Source organism: Ciconia boyciana, chromosome 3 (genome assembly GCF_034638445.1).
Source record: "Ciconia boyciana chromosome 3, ASM3463844v1, whole genome shotgun sequence".
Taxonomy (NCBI): domain Eukaryota; kingdom Metazoa; phylum Chordata; class Aves; order Ciconiiformes; family Ciconiidae; genus Ciconia; species Ciconia boyciana.
In genome coordinates this window covers 128493468-128512327 of record NC_132936.1, presented here as the reverse complement: position 1 = coordinate 128512327, position 18860 = coordinate 128493468, and the positions used below count along the sequence as shown (strand labels likewise).

Genomic DNA, 18860 nt, shown 5'->3' with positions numbered 1-18860 from the left:
TACGATTTGGATTTTGGCAAATCTACTTGGCTGTGGGTGCTTCCATGCACCTGGAGGGACAGGGATGAAAAGGGGAACAAGGGGGTGAAGCAGTAAGGACTGATCTGCACCAAACGACCTCGTCAAGGGATCAGCTGCGGACCTTACGGGGGTACGGCAGCTGCGTGCTCCCTACCACTACTCTTGCTAAACTCCCCTGGCCAGCAACTCCATGGCCAGCACTCCCTAAGTCAGGTTTTGTCAGTAAAGCTCACTGGCAGCCTAAAGCAAAACACCGACTTGATGAATGGGAAAATAGGAAGAGCTACCATGCAAATTGGGTTGCTGCTTGCGACTGGCTCTCAAATGATGTCCTCCTGCGTCTTTGATAGCAGAAGGTGTACAGGTTAAGATCTGTTCCTTGTTGCCTACAGGATTAGTCCTTTTTTTTTTTCCCCTTGTGATCATTTCTCAAGATTATTAACATGCTTCTTGGGTAGCAACAGTCAATTATCCTTTGGCATTCTTCACTCAACACCCAGCATGACATACTAATCTTCCATAAACACTCTGCAAGGCCCTTATTGCATAGCTAGCGTATGACAATACAGTAATTTCCGCTGGAAACAACAATTACAATGGGAACGTGCTAATCACAAGTATCACCAATTAAGCAAATGAGTCCCAGTAGGTGAGATTTTGCAGACTACTGGTGCACATCTCGGCCATGTTGCGATGCAGAAGGCTGGAGGCTGAGTACTCATAAGCCAGGAGCCAATGGGACTAATGAGATTTTTTTCTGTTAGAACAAGTAGTGGTTTAATTACATATGCAATGATACAGTATGCAAAAATAAACGGCAGCTTTCTGACGAGGGCACTATGGGCTTACAGGGGTTCACTGCCTTTCCTCCGCCTACAAACCGCAGAGGTGATGCCGGTTTCGAGATTCGGGTTTTACTTTGTTGTTTTGCCACTTAGCTCCCCTCCCTTTTCTAATTCTTTTGTTTCATCAAGGCAGGAGAACACACTGAGGATAAACTGGGAAATAGCACTGCCACCTCTTGATTTTAATCACAGAGCTTGTATTATTTTTCTCCCTAAAGCTTCAGCTCCTGGAGGCTCACACATAATCACATGGGAATACAGGCAAAATTTCAGCAAAAAGAATGCTACTGGCCTCCTGCGTGTGCACAGAGGGCCCTGTTTTCCAGGGAACTGCAGGATTTTGGAGATCAGTTCAGAGTTTTTAAGTACCCAGCAAAAAGCAACTGTTCTGAGCTTCCCCGTTGGCGTGTGCTCCAGGTACAGTCATGTTGTAAGTACACAACAGGTCCTGCCTTGGAGCGGCGGGTGCTAAGGAATCTGCTCGCCTATATGACAACGTAACTCAGTGACACTTGGACTCTTACCCCCTTAGATGACGGAAAAGTCCTAAAGAAAGCACTTGTGACCACCGCTTGTTTCAAAGAGATCCTGCAGTCCAGCAGTCCCACAGATCAAGGCCCTGCAAAATACAGCCCGGAAAGCACACCCCGCAGCGAGTCCACAGCACAGCCACAACCGAGGCCAATTCAAATACGCACTTCGCTCAGCTTCAACTCCAGAGCAGCTGAACACGTTTATAAATAAAGCAGCAAAACCAAGTCACAAAGCAACTCCAGAGCTAGCGGCTTCGCAGTGCCAAGTCCCGGCCCGAGGATAATTGCTCTGACACTGCCGCAAACGAGCACCGTATGTACGTGTGCGCGCGGCCAGCCCAGACGCCGAGCCGCACTGCCAGGCTGCCGGCGCCCTCCCGCAGGGCGAGCGTCCCCGCCGTCCGGCCGCGGCATTCAGCCCCTCGCTGCCTGCCGCGGTGGCGAGGACACCGCTCCGGCTCTCAGCCTGTTCACGTGCGCTACGGCGGCACAACGCACGAGAACACCGGGCTTCCCAAGGCTCCTGCGTGCAGCTCGCCAGCCACCATCTCACAGCTGGCGTCCTCCACGTGACAAGGGAGTATCATTGAGAAGGACACCCTCCGTCTTCCGACGGGGGAAAGAGATGCTGTGTTTTCCACTCCCTCGGCCAGCTCTTGCAACGGTAAATGTCTCCTCCCTGTTGAAAACATTTCTTGGCGTAACCTTTCCCTGCTAGATTCAAGGGTCTGCTGGTCCCTGGGAGTTGCCCCCAATGCCACCCATTTGGTGGCACACTGACACTGGAACTGCCACCAGGAACATTAAACGTTTTCCCAGTCAGGAAAATAAAATTCTCATTCTAGTTCATTGCAGGACAAAAAAAACCAAACCAAACCAAACAAACAAAAAACCCAAACAACAACAACAACAAGCAACCACACCAAAAAACCAACAACAACAAAACAACCCAAAACAAAACTAACTCCACTTAGAGAAGAGAAAGACATTATTGAAAGGTTTGCAGAAAATTTCTGGAGCCCAAGAAATCATTCCAAGGACCAGATAGGTGGAAAATACCCTCCAAAAAAACCAGCTGCATGAATAACCAAGCAGCAGAACACTTTCCACCCCCTGCAAGTTATCTTGCAGTATCCCTTGCAAGCTTTTTACAGCTTTCATAGGTCAACTTCTCTGACATAGGCCAGCGAGAACATCTGTGATCAAAATCGAGTCGTGCTCTCCCCTGTGTCCAACAAGGCCTGTCCTACCTGAAACGCAGGATGGGAGGCTTGTAAATAGCAGAGGCATGGTCTGCACGTGTCTCTGCTGACCCAATTTCACCTGAATCTGAACTTGGCTCCAGAAATACACTCCAGCTGCCAAAAAAAAAACCAACCCCAAAAAACCCAAAACAAACAAAACCAAAAAAACCCCTCCCATAAAACCAACAAAAACACACCACCCAAAAAAAGATAGTTACAGGTGAGCGAGGAGCCGGGTGTACCCATTTTCAGACCAACACTGTAACACCCTGCACTTAATGCATTTGTGCGTGGCCCATGGCAAACACAGGTGAAAAGGAAAGTCACCCGCAACATTTCTAACCAACCAAGCAGGCAGGCTCAGCCAGGAAGAACTCTTCCAAAGCCAGTGGTTGCCTCACCTTTTCCCCTCAGCCAGAGAGGGAGGCTGTAGGGGCACACAGCCCAGTCGAAACCGGCGTTTAGTTAAAAAGCAGGTGTCAGCCGTGGAGCTTTGCCAGCGTTGGTGTTTGTCTCTTCAAGCCCCAGCTCTTGGGGCCAGGTGAGAGCACCACAACCTCAGCTCTCGTTCCCACCAAGAGAACATTTCTCCCTCCTGACCGTAGGAAAAGATAACCCAGCTCCATGCCAGCACAGAAACCCGGAACAAACGAGCATGGTTTTTACTTTTATTTCTGAGGTTTTAACCCCAACATCACTGTTTTCTAATGCTTTAGGCTTGGAGTTGGCAAAGCCTTTCTGTGCTGCTCGGCGTGAGGAGCAACACAGCAGCCTTCCAAGGCGACGGTGCATCACTCGGGACCCCCTGCTCCCAAAGCACGAGAGCGGATGGTCTGCAGTTACTACAGGAGAACGCACTGCCATGGGGAGACGCTTGTTTTAGCGCTGCAGACCCCAAGCCCCAGGAACAGGGCTCCCGTATCAGGGTGGGGCATATGACAACCCTTGTTTGCAAAGCACCAAGGGGGAAAAATAAAATAAAAGTGAATGACAGTACACTGGAGTCCTCGAAACTGGAATTCCCTGGATCACTGCGATACTGGGCACCAAAACCATTTCCACCTGGATGAGAGGCGGGGGGCAGAGAGAAAGGGACGCAGCCACGTCTGCCCGCAGAGCGCACACAGGTGACACCCGGCTGCAACGGAGCATCCGTGGCACGGAGCAGCCCCAGCCGCCCGGTACCTGCTGACATCCGCCTCGGCGGACGGGTGACCCTTCCCAGGGCGTAAGCAACCCGCTCCCGTCAGGCAGGAGCGGCCGGCGCTGGCGAGCGTTACCCACTGCTCTGGCCCCGCAGCCTCACTCAAGAGGAATCGCGCTCCTGACTTCCGTCAGGTCTTCTCTTTTTGTGGGGGGGGGGTGGAAGAGAGCAATCAACAGACGGAAGCAGAGTGTGGGAGCAGAAGTTCGAGCAAATTTCTGTCAAATTCACAAAACTGTTATGGCTGAGGGAGGGAAGAATGTCTTTTTTTATATTCCTCGAGGACATTTTGTTACTAAACTTACAGCAATTTATTTTTCTAATGTTTCCACAAGTGAAAGCAAGGTTTCGCAACTTGCTAGGCAGAAACAAATTTTTACTTTCCGTTTTGCTAGGAAAAAATGAATTTTGCTTGAGGGTAAGCAACTTTTTTTTTTTAAATTGCATTTTGGTTCAGACTTGGGGGGGGGGGAGGATCACCACTCTTCCCATAGCATGTCATATCTGCTTGTGAAGAAGGCCTTCCTAAACTTGGCAGCAGTGGAGCAAGAGCAGTCTTGCTCACTCTGCCAGCAGCTCCTTCCAGCACCTTTCCAGAAGAATTCCAAAGGAATTTTGTTTTCTATGTCTTCCCACTTCCCATCCACAAGCCCACCCCACTAAAGCAAAACCCAGGCTCGTAAAGATACCACTCCTTGCATCTTACAGAGGCAAAAAGCCGAAGGATGCTCAGAAATGAAAGAGTCCAAGCCTGGCACCATATCTCCAGCTACAAGGACCAAGAGGCGAGAAGTCCCTGTTACCTACGGAGATGAAGGAGTCACCATCGCTCTCCACACCCAAGTATCAAGGCTCCACTAAAAGGATGAGCACATCTTACCCACATTTAATTTCTGTCTTCTCCAGCCTCGACGCAAATGGGTATCAGGCCCACAATTCAGGCTGCCGCCCAGATACGCATATCCCCAAGTGCTGGCAGACAGTGCTGTTGTACACACGGAAGCACAAACATGAGCCGGAACCTCAGGACAACTCTACTCATTAAAATACTTCAGTGCCTGAGTATTTCACTTAATACACCTTGTTTCTAGCACACAAGTCCATCTCAGACTGAGCTGCGATTTTGGGATCTGCTAGGCACTTCTGCCACTGCCGTGATCTCCTGTGCAGTTTTATCTCTACAGTGTTGACAATCCACCAAAAGACGACGACACACAACCCACAGAAAACCAAGGAACATTAGAAGCCCTGAATTTCATCCTGCAGCAGTGAGTTTTACAGCTGCATAAATGCACTAACTTCTCCAGCATTCCCATCCCTAGTCTACTGAAAGGCTGAAGGTCTTTAGGGCAGGGACTCTTCTGCTATAGCTCCTCTTCTAGCACCAGCAACATGCTTATAGGTAAAGACACAGGTCTCGTGCACTGCGTGTGTTCTCTGGACATCATTCTGGGCACGACAACCCAGGACAACTCAAACCACGTAAAGCCAAGCACATGCATAAGTCTTTGCCCATGTGAGGATGAAGAGGTGGTTTCCTTTTCAGCACAGAGACGGCTGCTACTGTTTTGGCTGAAAACTGCCTGCTCGGGCCGTGCTTCAGCACATCCACACCCCAGGCTGAGTTCAAGGAGAGAGGACTGCACTGCTCTGTTTTAACACAGAGGAAACACCACTTTGGAGAGGACGTATCAACCAGGAGAGCACTTACGGCTAACGCCAGCCTGCCCACACAGGCACCAAAGCACGAGCGCAAGACCCCTCTCCCACAGCAAGAGAAAGAGGTACAACGAGAGACCACGCTTTCATCTCCTTCCGCCCTTGGGCCACGCCACGCGCCAAGCAGAGCTCGGTCACCGAGCTGTTCACCGAGAAACCCGCGGTGGTTGCGGTAATCTCACTGCCTGGGTACACAAAACAGAGGGGAGCAAATGTTTAACGGGAAAGAGATCAGAAAGCACAAATTCGCATGAGGTGGTTTGGGTTTTGTGGGTTAAGGTTTGTGGTTCAACGCAAAAAGGGCTCTAAAGAGACGGTAACAAGCATAAGCAAGCAGTCTGGAAGAGCTACCTACTTTATAGCCAAGCACTACAAATTACATTATCATAGCCTATGACTCACTGGAGAAATATGGATGAAAGAGAAAGTTGCTTTTGAAATAAGAGGAGGAAATGTAAAAAATAATTGCATAAAAACTTCTTTGGCTGTTTAACTTAAACACTTTTGTGCCTGAGGGTCTAAATGAATACACCGAGTCTTTCAGTTTCTGCAGCGATCACGTATTTCCTGCTATTACTGATAATGACTTTAAAATGGCACGCTTAAGCAGGGCTGTTATTTTATTTGCAGCCTTTCCGAGGCAGGAGTGGCGACCGAGCACGTGGGAAGCGGTCACACTGGGGGAGGAACAGGATGACAGCTCGTCAGCGGCAGCATATGTCAGCCTAGTGAGGAGCTAAGGAGGGGTGGCACCGGGACTTCAGCGTGCCACAACCGAGCAGCCTCTAACATCCATTTCTAGATCCCATCCTGACGCAGCCTATGAGCTCGTCACCTTCCTGACGGCTGATAAACCACTGAATTAACAGCCAGTTTCTCTGAACTTCTCTAGTGCAAACCTAGCTCTGAACTTGGTAGCACTTGGACCTGACCCAAAGCTCTACATTAAATCAGCTTAAGCCTTTCTCTTGGCTTCCAGTGGGCGAGTCATATTTCCAAACAGGACTAGGTGGTTAAATGATACTTTGCCTGAAGTAACACGAGTATTTCTCACTTTCCTCATCATCTTTTGTATTAGCTAAAACTGTTTGCCAAACCTAGCCCAAAATCAACAAGTGGTTTAAACAATACCACTTTTTTGTGAATAAACTCTGTCCAATTTTTTTGTCCATCTCTAGTTCCAGACATCCTTCACACAGACACAAGGACGAGAGGATGGCAGGAGAGACCAGAAGAGCATCTGCTGCATGGCAGCGCAGTCAGGTGCTCCCACGAAGAGCCACCGGGGATCCAAGAGGGATGGGCTAGGCACATACGATTACAGGGCTGCAAAACAAGGGACAGGAGACAAGAGACCAGAGGGTCTTTAGAAAAGAAAGCGAGGTTTTTTGTTGTTCTGCCTCCACAAGCACTCAACACAATCAAATACAACAACAGTACCAGGGCAGAGCAAACAATTAATATTTCTCAGCTCCCTTCTGTTAACAGGACTCTTAGCAATAGGGCTTAAATTGCCATTTCAAAACATACCAGCAGGTACTCAGATCCCACAGCAACAAGTAGCTAAATAATCTCGTAGCCTTGCAAAGACAGGTGTCCTCTTTTGAGGCTAGCATTTCATCGCATCCATTTGCCATGCCTTGCTACTTTCCCTGCCTTTTTTGGGAGCGCGTTTTGTGGCCCACATCATCCATAGCTGAGTACCAGCTTGCAACTGCTTCCAGAGCCAGTCACTCACAGAGCTGATCCCTCACCAAGTCATATGCACAACAGCTAACCAACTCCGTCGACCCTGGCAGGGCAAGGGAGCTAGAAGAACGGTTACCATGTCGTCATTGCATCAGCTACGTTCAATAGATTTTCAAAAGGAAACAGTCTCTGACTTGCTACCCCGATAGAGAACCAGCCATCCTCCAGGTCAAGCCTTGCAAGAACCACTTCCAAGTGCCATACTGTAGGGCTCAAAAATCCCCCGGGGTTCAGTGAGGCAGGGCTACCCAGTACAGAACAAGCAATGCGTTTTGCAGGTAACTGCGCAAAAAGACCACACTATCACTCCAATTGCAACAGCTTCAGAGTGAAAAATTACAAAAGGACAAAAAAAAAGTACAAAAAAGGTCTTCAGGCTGGATGCTGTCCATCCCACCCCTTTAATATTTCTACCATGTATGTTTCAAAGGAAAAGGGAGCAAAACCCCCACTCTTTGGAGCAGTTCTGATGATAAAATGCTACTAGATAGCCCACTGGATAAACCATTAGAAAATAAAAATAGCAGTTTGCAAATGTCATGCCAAGCTTTCAAATGAGCCTGAAAATACACGTGCAGTTAAAGAAAAAAGATCTTTCCTTCAGCATGTAAAAATGTGTTTACTGCCAACAGACTACAAAAGCCAAGTGTTGCGAAAAACCACAAAACGCTTCAAAACGCGGCATTTTATTTCCCTCCCCCAACAGATGAGGTGAACCTGCTTTTTTAAACACTCACTTTTGCCTAGCTGTAGGTATTTATAGAAGTAGGCAGGAAAAAAGATTGCCTTTTCAGGCAGCATTTTCCTACCGATACTCACCAAAGGGAAGGAGAAGCACCTGAAGGCCAAATGCACATAAGTGCGTGTCCTGTGGGGATGCTAAGGAGATTTAAGCTCTGCTGATTCCCAAGTAACAACAGATGCCCGAGGGTTAGGGCACGCACCGCTCGGGAATTATGCTCAGCAACATCACAATTTTAGCCAAATTGCCTCCATTTCCTCGAGCAGCCCTGCACAGGCAAGCGCTTAGAGAAGGCAAAGGCAGGCGCGCTCGGTGAACTCTCGTGCTTCTTGACTACTGCGCTAGCTCAGGCCTCTGCTGTCACCTCGGAGCCAGACGCCATCCGGGGCCTGATCCTGCACCGAGACAGCCAGGGGAAAGAGGACCGCGCTGCCCTGAAAGGCTGTTGAATCAAGCCTTCGATCGGCTTCGTTTAAAAACAGCAATTATTAGTGTCAGAGCTGTAGGCTGATTTGAACCTGCCCTATTCCTATCTGCCCTTGGAAACATGAAAGCTGTTATGAGGAACTGCGCTGAAGGTCTCCTCGTCCTAATCTGCTGGGATGCTGGTTAAGCTTGCATTAGACTAGATTGACCTCAGCAGCCCGGTTCCATCATCGGGTCACATTTCAATCTCCTGAATGGCTGTTTCACTCTGGGCGTCAGGAAAGAGAGCAGCAGGATGAAGTCGTATGGGCTCATGACTGGTGGTCCATTTTGTGCTGGATTCGGAAACCTGGCATCATTCTGAGTTGCAGGGAAAATGGAAGATTCCGAAGTTTTCCCAAAGCACAGCTAACAATGCTTTGCTTTCTCATGTTGTGTTATCATACACAGCACAAAAACGATTCAGAACAAGACAACATATCGATGCTATTTACAGCATCACTTCTACCAGCTCTTTCGCTCACTCAGTTTGCTGAAAAGCAGAACTGGAGTATATTCTGCACGTGGCCTACAGTCCACTGAAGCCAACAGATAACTTTCACAGACACTTCGGAGTCCTGCTCCCCTTCAAACCAAGACAATTCCAACATTTCTGACTGCCATCCAGACTAACGTTAATGATTTACACTTACATGTGATAATGGTCTAAACAAAATCCACGAAACAACACATGGGACCTAAACTTTGTTACTATTACTTTCTTTTGTACAGTACTTTTAATCAGTTTGCTATTACACAACGTATTCTGTTGTAATGTCATGATAATTCAGAGTAAAAATAGGAATTCACCTAGGTATTTCTACTTTCTCTCTCCTGAACACTATACAATGTACTCAGTAATTATTGTTTTAACTTCTGAAAAAAGGGGGAGAAAAAACACACACCACAAATAAAATCCCACACGTTTCCTATAGGCCACTTGATTTGGTGAGGGCAGCAGAAATAGCCGAGGATGGTGAGATAGCAGGTGCTGAGGTACCAAGCGTGGTGGGGGAAAGATTACTGCAGGCGCTGATGTGAGGCTGTAAGACTGGATCCGTGCTGTATGGGAGATATGCAAACAAGTAAAAATAAAAAATCAAAGAAGAATTTTTGTACTAGTTTTTGCTGTCTAAAAAAGACTATAATCATCCATCTGTCCAGAAATGTTATTAAGGATTACAGTGGAGGAAAAATTATAGGCAGAGAAGTGCAGCAAGAACCGTATTTGTTAGAATTTCTCTGGGGGCATGTAACCTACATAAGTCCTGAAGAATAGAGAAACACATTTCCCCTCCCCTCCCCAAACTTTGAGGAAACAACATCCAAGCTCTGCTGTGAAGAGAAAAAGAAAACAAAAACAAAGGACCAAACAGCTTATAAAGCCTCCTCTTTTAATAGCGATATATTATGATGACTTCTATTTAGGTAGAAATGAAAACGACAGAATCTATTGGATGCAAATTGAAGACTCCCAATCTTGTTCTTTTTTCTATCAGCCATGGAAGGATTTTTTTGTACAGGGTTGCAAGTGATTTGTCCTTTTAACTATGGGACAGGAAGCTGCCCCCCTAACTAGAGGGGGGTCTTTCAGAGCAAGTACAAGAAATTGTCAAAAAGCCCCAGACAGCTCAGGGAAGGCAAGTTCACACAGCACATCAGCTCGTCTCCTGCAGTTAAATACCCCTCCATCTGCCTTAATCCTGCCTGCAGGTGGGTCCCTGAGGAAGGGGGGCACACGAAGCGTACCGACACAGCCAACGTGTTTGTGCCCACCTCACCCAAAAGCTTCTGAATATGTCAACCAGCTTCAACAAAATAGCACAGATCAGCAGAGTTTCAGTGACATTAAGTGCCCACGAGTTTCATAAAAACAGGAGTCAAGGAGATAAGGAGGACCCTCCTAAGGTCCCTCCCTGAGGAAAGCTGCATTATGAACCGAGCCCTATTTCTCATCAGCACATCAACCCAACCTCAAGCTACAGAAGACTAGGTTTCTTTGGGTCCGCTGCTGGTGGAAGTACTTGTACTAAATATATGACTACCTACTAATTTCTCACATAATCCTACTGGCACACGTCGTCACTATGGACATCTCACCACTCTAACGGCACGCAGTGTTTATGCAAGATCCACAGAAGGCGTGCTTCTTACGATCTCAGCACTTGGCTATCAGCATATACTAAACGTTGTCTTGTACTCTAGCTGACGGCAGGGCCTCCTCTTAACCCTAGCTGCTGAGGGAGTTTGCAATACCCATATGGTGCACACGTACAAGGAAAACAAGCATGTTTATTGGCTTAAAAATTAGTAAGTACAAGTTTTTGGCAGTAAAGGTGGTATCAGTACAGATATCTGGAGGTAAGAAAGCCAACTGTAGGACCGAGGAGCTGGAAGCAACTTTCATTCCTACCTGGTTCAGTGCAATTTCTGACGTACGGCTGCCCCCCATCCTCTGGGACATCAGTCGTGTTCTCATTTGCTTGCAGTAGCTGTCTCCCGCTCCGTTTGTCATTACTCTCCACAGAATAGCTCAGGGCATCATAACCTAAAGGAAAAGAGCAGTAGATACATGAGACTGCACAGGAAAGGCAACTCCCGATTCTGTTCCTGAATGCTTGAAGCAGCCAAAGCATTTGCATTTCAAAGCCAGTGTCCCTTGGGTAAGAAACAGCGGCGTTTCTAATCCCACTGGAGAGGTACACTGCCATTAGCTCCACGTCCCAGTTAGTCCCAAAAACATCAGAGGTCAGGTCCATTCCTCCACAGCTTCAAAGGCTCATACTGGACGAGCATCTATGGTTTCATAGAAGTTGTAAGCTTCAATCAGTTTAAGACTGGAGTACCATCCACCATCCACTGTTTTGGTTTACAAACAAAAACAAAGCAAAACCAAACCACCATACACAACAACCACCCCCCCACCCCCCCAGCTTAACTACTTCTGTAGGCATTTCACTGCTGTTAAGTACCAGCAAAACTCTGCTGAATTTTGCACATGCTTATGCAACATTTAAGCCATTTCTGCTCAGGATTACAATCCAATTTGCTGCTGAATGAGGCCTCAGAAATAGTGTTTGACACAAAAGTTCGGTAGCCTCCTTTACCTAGGAATCAATAGAACGCTACGCAGGTGCTGGGAAAGCTCTGCCCCAACAGAGCGTGAGGTTCCTGGGGACCACAAGGGCAGAGCTCAGCAACCCACGCTGCGTCGGGAAAAGCAGTAGGGAGGCTGCATCGGAGGGGGGACCGAGGCGCAGGAGCAATCACCATTTTCAAATTACTTTCTGTAATAGAAGTCTGAACAGTTATTTTCACCAAAGTGGTCAACAGGGTCCATTTCGATATCTTGTGCCCAAGTCTAATGGCATTGGTGGAAAGGCTCCTGAATTTGTTCACTGCGGGCCAGGCAGCAGCTCTTCAACGCGTTCGGAAGCATTCATTTATAAACATGAAAGCTACAGCTTCCTTCAGGTTCTGCTCACTGAGCACAAAGCAGCTGATGGAAACCTCTTTATGAGAGTACAGCCGCTTTCGTCCTCAAAAAATGGTTAAGCCCAACTGCACTGTTATTCCCACCCAACACAATCTCACGAAAGCCGGAGCGTGCCTTCGAGTCACTTCAGTAGCCCCCCTTCTTCCAATCTTTAAGGAGCATCTACAAACATCAGGGGCATGTACTTCATATAAAACTGAAAAAAGGGATAAGCCCCAGCCCAGCAGGAGTTAACCATTTCAGACCCAGGGGTCCGAGCGTACTCTTCACCATGCCCTGTCCTCCTAAAGGGAAGCATGCGCACCCTTCCCGACTTCTCGTTTTTCCAACACCAGCCATACTGCTCTTGCTCACCGGTTTCTTTGCAGCACGACCCAGACGTGATTGCAAAACGGCTGCACACTCTCAAAGTTTCAGTGCTACACATGATTGCTGTTGAGAATACCAAGAAAACCCCCAAAACTCTACTCCTAGGCCATCAACCCAGGGAAACAAGAATCGCCATCCGGAAGGCAAGAAAGTAGCGAAGAGTAATACAATAAGGAGACTGAAGCGGCACATCTTGGACTCTAGCAAAGGATGAAAGTAGCCAGCACCAGGACTCTCCCACTGAGAAGCTGCAAGGAACTGAAAAGTGCATATTGAGAAGCGAGTGCAGGCAGTGATAGCTGGGCAAGAAACACACGGAGAAGTCGCCTCGCTGGGTACCAAAACCAGTTTGCGTGTAATAAACGTGCAGAGACGTTACACCAACGCCCTGGCTCCCTCAGCAGCACATCGAACTGCACTTGTTCCACAGCTGCTCCGTGACCCAGGCTCGCGGACCGGTGCCAGCTGCACGCTCGCGAGGCACAGGGAGGCTTCGGGAACGAGCACGCAGCAACGCTACAAAAGGCAACGCACGACTGTCTCACTGCTTCTGACGCTCTCCTTGCTTTACTCTCCCCTTCAGCTTTGCCTTGGTGCTGCTAAGTGAAACTCTATTTTAGCAATGTCCACAAAAACAGCTGGCTGATTTCCATGATATTCTTGGCACGATGCTGGTCCGCCTTGGACACGTCACGTCTGCCTAATTAGCTGAAAGCACGTGCTCATGTGTCAGTTCCACGCATCCTATGTCATTTGAGGTTCAAAGGAGGAAGAAAAAAACCACTTTTTTTTTTAAGCCGCCAAGGCATCCATTTCAAGCAGGCACACACACCAAATCACCTATCTTACAACGAGACCTTGAGCCCATCTCATAACAAACAGCATTTCAGAGAGATTTCCACCCACCCATCCATCTTCTTTCCACCACGCAGGACACAGGCTCTCTCACAAGGGCTCTGCTACTCCAGTTACTCCTCAGGTGCGTACCACTGATACCGTCCACGGCCCTTCTCCTGCCAGGGTTTGTCCTGCCCACTGGGAAGAACATGCAGTGGTCTGTCAAACATCTAGGGCGTTTTGAGGCCACCAGGAGACAACAGGCTTTACTCCACGCAGGGCACTCACAGCACCAGGGGTCTGTGCAGAGGCTGGAGTCTGCACCCGACGCCTGATGCTTCAAAAGCACCTTTAATCTGAACTACTCCCAGTTTTGCCCAGCATTTTGGAGACAGATGACAAGCAAAGAGCAGCAGAACAGAGATTCAAATCTTTGGGATTGCCCAAGATTTGTCTCAGAGGGTGCTTAAGGATAAAGTAAAAGGTTCTCCGCAGGTCCCAACCCTTTCATCGGGTTTTCTGACCCATCCCATTGAGACAGAGGTGGTCAGCCTGAGACTCCTCTGCCTTGCCCAGATCACAGGCTGCTCAGGGCAGCTCCCACGTCACGCTACCAGCAAGGAGGCAAAGCCTGGGAAGGGGCTGCCTGGAAATCTGCATCCCAGGCCAACGGCAGCGACCAGCGCTCCCAAGCCACGCTGGAGTCGGCCTGCGTGCCTGTCTGGGGGAAGAACCACCGCTGCACGGGCAGCCTTAAGCACCTCTGTTTTCTAAGCAAAAAGTGTTTAACTTGGTAAACTAAATATCATCATTTGAAGCTTCAAGCACTTTGTACTTGCTATGCTTTACGCACTTTAGAGAACGCTGTTTGCTGTTTGTTTACTCCGTGAGCATGGGTAAGAGCTTAAGCTGCAAGTTAAACATACACAAACATCACTGACAGCAGCAGAGTGTTTTTCTCAGGAGGCGCACATGCAATAATGCAACATCAGGCATCTCCCATAATAATAAACATCCCCTGGCAATCTGAGCTGGGCAGTTTCAGTTCCACATACAAGCTGTTTTCAAAGCAGAGATGCCCTTCTCCAGGCAGTCAATGCTTCGCTGTGCGTCACTGCATGGAGGAAAGGCACGAGGGAGAACCCGCAAGGACTGCAACGGCCCAGAAGTTCCTTCAGAAACCTCTCCTGCTCCCTCCCCACCCACAACGCCTTGCTCTCGGACTGCAAATTTTTCCAAGTGAGGGGTAGAGAAGAAGACGGTCATTCGAGGTCACTTTGGAAGGGGAAAAGCTCAATTTGGCAACAGAAGTTTTTATAAAGGCTACATTCAGCATTCACACAAATCAGCGTAAATAGCAGCAGAACTGGTCCACAGCCGGACTTGATGGGATGGCTGGGACTTAAATCAGTAAAAGGTCTCCTCTGGTACCTCCAGGTTTAAGTGGGGTCAGCTGTCCCACGGCAGGACCCACAACCCACTGACCCCAAAATCCTGCCTTGGGCATCTCCACTCTAAAACACATTTGGCTCAACAGAGCAATAGAAAATAGAAGTTATAGGTGAAAGCAGATGCTTTCTTCAAAGGTTTGGCCTTCCAAGGATTTCCCTGGGAAAACAGGGACACATCAAGATTTTAACCTTGCCAAGAAGGACGTTTTATGACGATTAAATGAGGCCCACATAACCCTGCTCGCCAGCACCAGCCTCCCCGCAGCATGGCCGGAGGCAGCGCGACGCCTGTCCTGTGGGCACAGGCTGCACTCCCATCGGCCCTCGCAGAAAACAACTCAGAAACGTGGATTCATGTTTCGGCAGATTCAGTGAAAGAGGAACCGACTGTCAGCTGCGGTTTAACCCTCCGCACGTGCCTGCCTATAACACAGGGACCTCACCCGTCCCCTTGGATGCAGGCTGGCCTGGCAGCATCTCTCCCTGCTTCAGGTGCTGGCACGAGGCAGAACCACCACCGCCAAGTGCTGCGCACCCAGCAGCAGGGACATCACCTCGGCTGCAGCATCCCACCGTGGCAGGGCCGCATGAACAGCGTGCCACCGCGGCCAGGTGGCCGGACCCTCTCTGGCTTCCACAGCCCCTTCCCCTCTGCAATGGCGAGGTCCCACCTTGGGCTGCCGCAACACCTGCGGCAGGAGCACCAGCAGCTCGGGCTCACTTGGGAGAAAGGCACAAGTCTATTCTGATTTATAAATCGTATACAACCACATCCCCAGGACAATTTCAAAGAGGCAGATGCAACAATCACAAACTCTTTGAGAACAAATCTTTTGCAACATGTGCTTTTGGCTTCTCATTTCAGGCTGCATCTTGCAATCCTTTATTCACCTGTTCTAAGGCCAAACTTACGCCGACTTGAAGCTTCACATCAGCTGCCAAAGGCCGTGGGGCCTGAGCCCTTATGTCACTAAACAAGGGCCCCATCCTTTGATTTCAATATACACTAAATCACAGCCAGCAAAATGTACAGCAAAAATCTGATATTCTGCAGAGGGGCTATGAGAACAGCAAGGAATAAGCAAAACTCTTATTTCCAAGGAAAAGTAGGAAAGGTTATAAAAAGCAGCTAACCGTTCTCTTTCTGAAAATGCAGTTATTCCTAACTGGATGATTTTTAATGGGAAACAGTTCAAAACCATTTTCTTCATTTTCTCAGCAGCGGTAAAGACTACTAAACATCTTGCATTAGCTACATTGTCATTTTGTTCAGGCCAGAACACAGATTAGACATTTTTCTTATTAATGTTTTAGCTGCTGGCTTTATAATAAAATAATACTGTGACATCTTTAAAAACTTTGCTACAATAAAGAGTTTTTCCAAAGTTCTGTACCATAGCATATTTCAAAGTGGGTGAATTATTCTTTTAAGCACTGAACACCACCACAAGGTATTTTCCACAACTGCAATTACCCAGCACCAATTTTACATTACAAACTCAGAGCCCAGGTTCTGGAGAGCTTTGTTTGTGCTTCCTCCCAGAGACATTCCCGTGGACGGTAAGTATACGAGTCATTTTTCCCTGTCTTTGTGCCTGTACTGCATTTCATAATACAAATAAGACAATGCAGACGGTGCATTTCCACTGGCCGTGTCTCTTTAAATAAGACAGGGAGCACATGAGCGTGTGTTTGCGGGGAGCTCCTGCCCCTGCCAAGTTGGGGCAGCGGTCCGGTGAGAACAGGCTCTCTAGCGAGATTGCCGATCTGTTCTACTTATGATCATGAAAATGAAATAGAGTGGAAAGAACTGATCAAATTGCTCAGAACTTCTGAAAACGCTGTGTGTATGACCCAGATCTCCACGTGGGAACTCAAGAGCTCCTTACGCTATTCCAGATGGCTCTGGCTGGAGTTTGCAACTTACGGCACTGCAGAAACACAGCTAAACACATCCTGATCTGCACTTTTCAGCACAAAGAATACTACTTTATAATGCTCTACAATATACCCGTATTCCCCAACTGCACACTGATCTCAGATAAGCGTACTCATTTTCAGCATCAAGGCACAGGAACCCCAACAAGCCAGAAACGCGGCAGGACCTCGGAGCAGACGTTCAGTTTCTAGCGGGGACAAAGCAACCTGGTGTGGAGCTCAGGGTCCACCAGCCATGCTCCCGCTGGACGGGCAGCACGGGGGGCCTCGCACGGCTAGCCAACACGCCTTAGGCAACTGAACGAGACAAGAACACCCAAACTCGCCTCTGGAAGGCAGAACAGAGGTTAGGGGAGACAACGATTTTACACTGCTGTGACGTTACCTGTCTTGCACTCAGCCACGTGGCTCCCCAGCAAAGACTACTTCCACACAGGTTTACTTAACACACCTCCACAGATGAAGAGAGCCCTTTTTAATCTTTTTATTGCGATTAAAATGAGCGCAATTGCCCCCTTCATTAGGATCGTTCATTATTTCTGGTCCGGTAGCACCGAGCGGCTCTAGACGGGAGGGGACGCAACCCTGCACGGCACCGTACGCAGGCAGCCCCTGCCCCGCACGCTGCGCTGTCCGAGTGCACATCTAGCAAACACAGCAAGCTCACGCTAACCATGAGGCCAAGTATTTAACACATACATACAGCCTCTCCTCTAAGTGCGCGCCGCCGCATGAGGGAGAGAGACTTACTAGCATCTTCCTCTCCATGCTGCTGATTAACACACAAACACCCCCCATGTCTCCGTCATTGAGATCAGAAGGTCATTTCATGAACCTGGCCATCAAGTGACCAGGTCATTTCATCCAAGCCTCCAAAAACACCCCTAATTATTGGAAAACAACAAAAAAATTTAAGAGGAAGATGAGTGGATAAATCAGGGTCTTCAGGTTTGCTAAGGAAAGGTCATGGAAATCTCTCCTGGATCAGGCTGGTGTACAGCGGCAACTCAACACGAGTGTATCGCAGCCCTTCCCATCCAAACTGGGGTGGAGTCAGTGGACGAGACAACTTTAAATAGAGGAGGATTAAAAAATGCCCAGGCATGACGTTCAGCGAGGGGAAACTGGGATAATTCCTCGAACTTTGGTGCAGAAACTGATTTACAGCAGTGGAGGATTTGGCCCAACACCGCTGAAGCACAGAAGCACCATGAAGACGAAAGGTGCTCGTGAGCGGCAAGCTGGAGCGGCGAAGAGCTGACAGGCCAGAGGCTGGCCCGGCCAAGGGGACGGATCCGTCACCACGGCCTTTCACAAGCATAATGCAGTGCTGCCAACGGCTTCGCAGAGCTGGCAGGTATCCTCGGCTCTTGCTGACAATAAACTACTTTCTATGCAAACTGCTAGATCCTGCTGGCCGAAGCCAAAAACAGCACAGCTTTTCTGAAATATGCTTGCCCTCCCTCCTCTCTTGTCTGTCCCTTTTATCTATTGTTTTGATGGTGGCAGTTTTGGGGTTTGGAGGGTTGGTTTCACACCCCCCCCTTCCGACTAGCTGAACGATCTCCCTCTCCCTGAAATTTTCCTACAGGGAATACAACAGGGAAATATTTCCAGGGAAGAAAAAAGCTGGAACAACCAAGCCCAAGCTCCCATGTTGAGCTAGCAGCAGAGGTGGGGAGGCAGTGGCGTGGTTACCTCAAGACAGACCAGGTGAGTCCTCTTGGCAGAGCAAGACCCAGCTAAATTAGCTGTAGCATCGCTCCAGAGCTGCCCTTCCACGTCTCTGTCCCGCCGCCCCCCAGACCTGCCGGCAAGCATCCACCCTGCCCCCCCGCGCAGGTTTCTCCTAGTGCAATCAGATCTGCTGCAGATTGTCACAGCATAATCTGAGCTCAGGATTGAATAAGCATTTCATAAATGGATTATCTTTCTTTGTAGGCTGATTTGGGAGGTGCTTTCCCTTCAGAATCAGCAGCGGCAAAGACCATAAATAGAGCATCCTCAGGGGCAAAACCAAAAACCGACACCTGGCTTTGAAGAGCAGCCTGTTCCTCACATCTGATTTCAAAGCTGTATTTCCACATGTACCGATCTAGACGAAAAGGGACGTTAGCCAAGCCACCACCGTTGTTAACACTTGTATAACACAAGTAGGGCACAGAGGCCAGAGCAAAGTTACAGGCACCTGATAAATAGGAGAGGGTCCCCGCACCAAAGGCCTCCAAACCTAATTAGATGGCAGAG

The 18860-nt window shown here is 48.6% G+C and overlaps 1 protein-coding gene across 1 annotated transcript in view; it reads right to left on the bottom strand.

The window, feature by feature from the left end:
- The window catches only part of SLC24A3 (solute carrier family 24 member 3), a 183200-nt gene that overhangs the window by 134567 nt on the left and 29773 nt on the right, over positions 1-18860 (bottom strand). Inside the window, exon 2 of the mRNA XM_072857674.1 lies at positions 10936-11070. Within this exon, the coding sequence (XP_072713775.1) occupies positions 10936-11070 (135 nt within the window). The remainder of the gene's footprint in view (positions 1-10935; positions 11071-18860) is intronic.